The sequence below is a fragment of the Pelophylax lessonae genome, assembly GCF_965119305.1.
Source record: "Pelophylax lessonae genome assembly, chromosome: 13".
NCBI classification, from domain to species: Eukaryota; Metazoa; Chordata; class Amphibia; order Anura; family Ranidae; genus Pelophylax; species Pelophylax lessonae.
In genome coordinates, this window is record NC_138780.1 from 48,059,747 (window position 1) to 48,067,155 (window position 7,409).

Below are 7,409 nucleotides of genomic sequence, written 5' to 3' on the forward strand. Positions count from 1 at the left end.
TACACCATATAGCACTTTTTTCAAAGCACCTTAAGATTGCATGTATTTTATTTTTGGTTATATCAATTGGTAACCTATTGTCTATGTATGTTACTTATCACATATAATTTCTTGCACCAGTCACTTTCAACATTCTTGAAAGCACTTTAACACATTGCACTTGCGTATTTGCACTAATTTGATGTTTAGGATTATATTTCTGCATTGGTGTATTTATATTACATTATTGCACATACTAATGTCAGCACATAGGCACTTTACACATTTTTAATCACTAGAGTCTTTACCATATTATATCTAAATCCATATAGGCAGCGCCACCATCCCTACTTTTTTCTTACATCCATTGTATAGTCTCCGGGCTATCATTCAGGGAGGCTGCAGCCTATTTTTAGATATATCCCACATTTATATATATATATTATAATTTTTTACACCCATACATTTTATTTATATACTGAGTGTTCACCCGTCCATATAGTCCGTGGCGCGGAAGTCTTATCTTTCTTAGTTGCTAAAGGTGGTGCCAGTCCTAATTCTTTCATACATTTTCATAAATGAGACCATTAGGCAAGTTATGTTTTTTCAATTTATTCAAGCTATATTTGTATCATACACATTACTGATTTTAAAGATTACAATGTTCATTCTTAAATCCTGGTCTTCAAACCCCATGCAGTAGAAAATCCACCTGCTTGTGTGCATTTACATGCTTGAAAGTCAATTCACATGAAACTTACATTTTATTTTTAGCTAGACAGGCCGGGTAACACATAAACCAGCTTATTACTTATGGGAAATCAAACAAGATTAGTGCTCCCATGTTCCTGGATCTGCTCACTTGCCTTGGTCATAACAAGGACTCATTGCTCGGTTGTGTGCAAGTAATAAAGCAGTAATGGGCCATACACACTATACACTTGTCTTTAGATTTTTTCCTTTAGATTTACCAAAACCATATAATATGAGGTCATATCTAAACACTTTCAAGTTGTATGCAATCAGGCAGGCCCTTGTACTACAAGGTAAATTTAAAGGAAATCTAACAACAAAAGTTGTATAGTGTGTATCCAGCTTTAGGTTCTTCATATTACAACAAGAGAGCTGAGACCCCATATTACAGAGCAGGGACAAATCTAAAAACTCCACTGAAGAGGTCTTTCCATTGGAGTTCTTTAGTAATACAATAAAACAGGGGGTGATCAAATCTCTATCCATAATTTATACATTTTGTTGATGGGCTTTAAAATATATAACTCTGTGAAGATGGATGTACCTAATTTTTAATCAAGATCTTTAAAATAACTGTGCTAACCTCTTTCTCAGGACTTGTCTAATTTCTTGATTTCTTAGACTATAAATAATTGGATTGCACATTGGTGTTAAAACCGAATAAATCACAGCCATTATGCGGTCATAGTCTGCAGAGTTAATTTTGATTGGCCTAACATACATAAAACACACACTTCCAAAAAAAAGAAAGACAACTGTTAGATGAGCTCCACATGTAGAAAATGCTTTTTTCCTGCCCTCTGCTGTCTTTATTTTTAAAACAGTAGAAATTATTTTAAAATAGGACATAAGAATGCAAGTAAAAGAGACAAAAATAATAAAGAAATTGATTACAAAGTCAACTTTGACATTAAGTGAAATATCCAAACAAGCCAAGCTCAAGAGTGGAGAAAAGTCACAAAAGATATGTTCAACTCTGTTTGAACGACATAAGAAAAGACGAGACAACAAGATGACTTGAGTTAAAGGTCCAAGGAAGCCAATAACCCAACAGCAAGCTGCCATTTGAAAACAACACACAGTAGTCATTACAGATGGGTATCGTAAAGGGTTGCATATGGCCAAATAGCGGTCAAAAGCCATTGCTGTTAGAAGATACGCTTCTGTAATACCAAGGCTATGTAAAAAGTAGATCTGCAATAAACAACCAACATAGGAGATTGACTTTACATTTTGCAAATTTGTCAACATTTTTGGTATAGTGACAGTGGTGTACCAGATTTCCAAGAAGGAGAGTATAGCAACAAATATATAGAGAGGAACATGAAACCGGCGATGAGTGCAGATAAGAGTGATTATTGTAATATTTCCACTCAGAGTAAAACTGTAGCTCATACCCAGAAGGAAAAACAAAAAGGCCTCAGATCCACCAAGATTAGGAAAGCCTACAATGATAAACTGCGTAACAAGAGATTGGTTTGAAGGGTCCATACTTCTTTTGATTATGTGATTTCCAAATTCTTTCTGCTGAATGATGCATTTCAAAAAGTTTATTGAAAAAAGAAAATCAGTTGAATTAAATACACTCTTTTAACATTTACACTAAACAGGTATAATCGAATAACTCACAACCATACTAGCAGGGCCAGGAACCTTACTAGCAGATGCACCTGAATATTTGTGTGACCTTTAAAACAAAAAGACATTTAAAAAAGTAAAACCTTTGCTTTAACTTTCCTTAATGAATAAGCTTGTATAATTATGGTACTAGCTAAGAAAATAACTAGAGAATGCATTTCATATATATTCTTTGGCTAACTAGACTAAAATTGTATTTGCACTTTTCGCCTTAAAGTTTTACAACATAGTGTAGGAGTAAGTGACATGCAAAACATTAAACCATCTAGGATGCCCCTTCACTTGTTCCTTTTTTTAAATATGCTGGGCCTGTTCAGGAGAGTTTTGTAGGATCTTTCCTATGGAGTAATATTGTATCCTTCCTCTGGCATATACAGTAAAACCTTGGATTGAGAGTAACTTGGTTAGAGAGCGTTTTGCAAGACCAGCAAAATCTTTAAATACATTTTGATTTGATAAACAAGCGGTGTCTTGATATACAAGTGGCGTCATGTCACAACTGAGTATAAATGAAAGGAGAGGCACCTCTAAGTGTAACAGTATGGTTCCATTTAACGAAGGTTCAACATTTAGCAACTCACATGGTTGATGATTAAAACAGGCACATCTAAGTATGCAGGCATCCGGGGTAAAGCTGTCCACATAGACCATCCTCCTCACCACCATCAACGTCATCTCTTCCACGAGCACTTCAAGCCTCGCTTTCAGATCGCTCTACCTTAAGGTAGTCTTCCCGGTTAAGATTGCAGACGGACAGCGGTGAGAGCCTGCGGTGCGGAGGATGGTCTATGTGGACAGCTTTACCCCAGATGCTTGCATACTTAGATGTGCCTCTTTTAAAGAAGTTGTAAACCCATGAAACTTTTTTTTTTGCAACCTGAAAGGCAAACACATAATGAGCTAGTATAGGTAAATATTTCCTAAACGGTGCATGTTTAGGAGATATTTACAGTACCTATAGGTAAGCCTTAATGTAGGCTTACCTATAGGTACAAGTTGCAGAGGAGGGTTTACTTCCTCTTTAATCATGATCATCGTTAATCATCAATGTAGCTCCTGCTGGATTTTGCTTCTAATCCCCCTGTGGAGGCTGCCATTTGTGGATGGACATTTTATGGTTACACAACCTATCACATTGCTATAATCTTTTTATATGAACTATAAACTGAAGGACTTATGAATAAATGATTGTGGAACGAACCATCTGAGTTTCCATTATTTCTTATAGGGAAATTCGCTTTTATTTAACCGCTTGCCGACCGCCGCACGACTATTTACTGCGGCGGTCAGCACCTCACAGGCAAAGCGACGTAGGGCTACGTCGCTAGCCTGTGAGGGTCTAGGGAGCGAGCGCGCACTCCCACTCCCGCACGGTCACGGACCCCCCCGCGCGATCGTCCATTAGAGCGGGAGAAAGGCAGGCGGCTAATGTAAACAAGCTGCCTGTCATTCTCCCCTGTGTAAGAATAGTGATCATACTGTTCTACTATGTAGGACTGTTGGTCACTGTTCCTACACCTCAAGCCACAGCCAATCACAGTTAGAATCACGCCCCTAGGGACACACATAACCCCCTCCCTCTCAAAAAAAGTTAACCACTTCACTGCCAGTGTCATTTTACAGTAACAGTGCATATGTATAGCACTGATTACTGTAGTAATGTCACTGGTAACCCCAAAAGTGTCAAAAATGTCAGTCAAGGGTCCGATCTGTCCGCCGCAATGTCGCAGTACCGCAAAAAAATCGCAGATCGCCGCCATTATGCGTTAAAAGAAAAACAACAAAAATGACAAAAATATTTCCCTTTGTTAGTAAACGCGATAACTTTTTCGCAAACCAAACAAAATACGTTTTTTGCGATATTTTTTTTTACCAAACATATGTAGCATAAAACAAATTGGCCGAAGATGTTAAAAAATTTTGATTTGTACATTTTTTTGGGGGAATTTCATATAAAAAAATGTGAAAATATTGTTATTTTTGCAAAATTGACGCTCTTTCTTTGTTTATAGCGCATGATCAAAAAATCGCACAGGTGATCAAATACCACCAAAAGAAAGCTCTGTTTGTGGGAAAAAAAGGACATCAAATTCGTTTAGGTGCAGCGGCGCACGACCGCGCAATTGTCCGTTAAAGTCACGCAGTGTCGAATCGCAAAATAGGCCCTGGTCAGGAAAGGGGTAAAATCTTCCGGGGCTTAAGTGGTTAAAGCGGAGTTCCAGCCTGAAAAATAACATTTAGATAAAAATACCTAGTTCATTTCAGCAATGATAGCCTCTGAACTGTCCCCGGGTTGACTTACCTTTTAGAAGAAATACTTACCTTGAAAATTTCTTGTCCATCGCTGCCATCTCAGGTGTGAGCAGCTAAAGCCAGGGCGTCCTCTTCTGCGTTCTCTTCGGTCCCAGAATGCCCTGCACCAGCCCCGCTCGTCAGTTCCGGCGCAGGCACATCATCCCTGCACAGCTTCTGGGCATGCCCAGAAGCTGTTTAGCAGGGAATGACGCGCCTGCGCCGGAACTGACGAGCGGGGCCGATGCAGGCGCATTGATTCCTGGGAGCGATGACCTTCAGCTCCCAGGAGTCAACGCAAGAAGGAAGTGACGGCGGCGGCCGTGTCCGCAGAGGGAGGAGGAGGAAGTAAGCTAAGTATATTTTCTTTAAAAACAAGGTAAGTGAATAAAAAAAATTTTGAAGTATCCAATTCTTTTACAAGTAATTTAGAGCAAGCGGACAGGGAAAAAAAAATTTTCAGGGTGGAACTCAAAGAGTGCTTTGGATTACAGCATGATTCAGGAATGAATTTTGCTTGCAGTCCAAGGTTTTACTGTATATAAGTAAGCATTTTGAGTTCATCTAAACATGGTTTGTCCTTCTGTCATCAAAGAGCTGACACTCACACAACAGATGCAACTAGTGCCTTAGGCAAGGTAAATAAAAGTGAGGCTCAACTGACCTGTGTGGTTTCCTTAGTAGCACATAATGTAAATTACAAGCGTTGGGTAAAAATGTATCCAGCCTGCACTTCAATACAGATATTATACTGCTCAGGGTTTGAGCATTAAAGGAACTCTTTCATTTGGAAAGTATGTGGGCTGTGATTGCTGGCAGCTTCCGATCCTTTTGTGCATGTTACTTCCCTGGCTTCCCTTTGGCTTTAATACTTTCTAACTTGGCTAACTAAGTACAGAGATAAGTACGGTATTTCTGACACTCATACAGCCACATTTTGAAACACATATACAAAGTAGCTTATTGCGTTGACAGCACCATATATACTTATTTTTTACTTTATAGGGATAATATTCTAACACACACACACACACACACATTATTATTATTCTCCTTAAATGGATGAAAAGATACATTATGGTTAAACTGGTGCAGAGTATGTACCCAAATAAAGTAGTTCTAAAGTCAAAACAGTTTTTACCTTAATGCATTCCCTGCATATACAGTATCTCACGAAAGTATGTACACCCTCACATTTTTGTAAATATTTTATTATATCTTTTCATGTGACAACACTGAAGAAATGACACTTTGCTACAATGTAAAGTAGTGAGTGTACAGCTTGTATAACAGTGTAAATTTGCTGTCCCCTCAAAATAACTCACCACACAGCCATTAATGTCTAAACCGCTGGCAACAAAAGCGAGTACAGCCCTAAGTGAAAATGTCCAAATTGGGACAATTAACCATTTTCCCTCCCCTGTGTCATGTGACTCGGTGTTACAAGGTCTCAGGTGTGAATGGGGAGCAGGTGTGTTAAATTTGGTGTTATCACTCTCTCATACTGGTCACTGGAAGTTCGACATGGCACCTCATGGCAAAGAACTCTCTGAGGACCTGAAAAAAAGAATTGTTTCTCTACATAAAGATGGCCTAGGCTATAAGAAGATTGCAAAGACCCTGAAACTGAGCTGCAGGACGGTGGTCAAGACCATAGAGCGGTTTAACAGGACAGGTTCCACTCAGAACAGGCCTCGCCATGGTCGACTAAAGAAGTTGAGTGTACGTGCTCAGCGTCATATCCAAAGGTTGTCATTGGGAAATAGACGTATGAGTGCTGCCAGCATTGCTGCAGAGGTTGAAGGGGTGGGGGGGGTCAGCCTGTCAGTGCTCAGACCATACGCCGCACACTTCATCAAATTGGTCTGCATGGCTGTCATCCCGGAAGGAAGACTTTTCAAAAGATGGTGCACAAGAAAGCCCACAAACAATTTGCTGAAGACAAGCAGACTAAGCACATGGATTACTGGAACTATGTCCTGTGGTCTGATGAGGCCAAGGCAAATGTATTTTGTTCAGATGGTGTCAAGCGTGTGTGGTGGCAACCAGGTAAGGAATACAAAGACAAGTGTGTCTTGCCTACAGTCAAGCATGGTGGTGGGAGTGTCATGGTCTGGGGCTGCATGAGTGCTGCCGGCACTGGGGAGCTACAGTTCACTGAGGGAACCATGAATGCCAACATGTACTGTAAGATACTGAAGCAGAGCATGATCCCCTCCCTTCGGAGACTGGGCCACAGGGCAGCATTCCAACATGATAACGACCCCCAAACCAACACCTCCTCAGTGATGTTGTCATGGAGGAGTAGAAGAGGGCTCCAGTGGCAACCTGTGATGCTCTGGTGAGCTCCATGCCCAGGAGGGTTAAGGCAGTGCTGGAAAATAATGGTGGCCACACACAATATTGACACTTTGGGCCCAATCTAGACATTTCCACTTAGAGGTGTACTGACTTTTGTTGCCAGTGGTTTAGACATTATTGGCTGTGTGTTGAGTTTTTTTGAGGGAACAGCAAACTTACACTGTTATACAAGCTGTACACTCACTACTTTACAATGTAGCAAACTGTCTTTTCTTCAGTGTTGTCACATGTAAAGATCTAAAAAAAATATTTACAAAAATGTGAGGGGTGTACTTACTTTTGTGAGATACTGTAGGTAAATACGTACTTGTTCCTTCCTCCAACCCCTTCTCCACCAAACACTGGCCTGAGTCCTCTCTTGATCCAGTGCTGTGCCCACTCTGTAG

General features: G+C 40.0%; 1 protein-coding gene across 1 annotated transcript; it reads right to left on the bottom strand.

The window, feature by feature from the left end:
• Positions 1 to 1,296: 1,296 nt before the first annotated feature.
• On the bottom strand, positions 1,297 to 2,223 carry LOC309543304 (olfactory receptor 6N2-like; the record flags this gene model as incomplete). Its single annotated transcript, XM_082242762.1, has 1 exon — positions 1,297 to 2,223. The coding sequence occupies one exon, from the start codon at positions 2,221 to 2,223 to the stop codon at positions 1,297 to 1,299; it is 927 nt and encodes a 308-aa protein (XP_082098888.1).
• Positions 2,224 to 7,409: the final 5,186 nt, after the last annotated feature.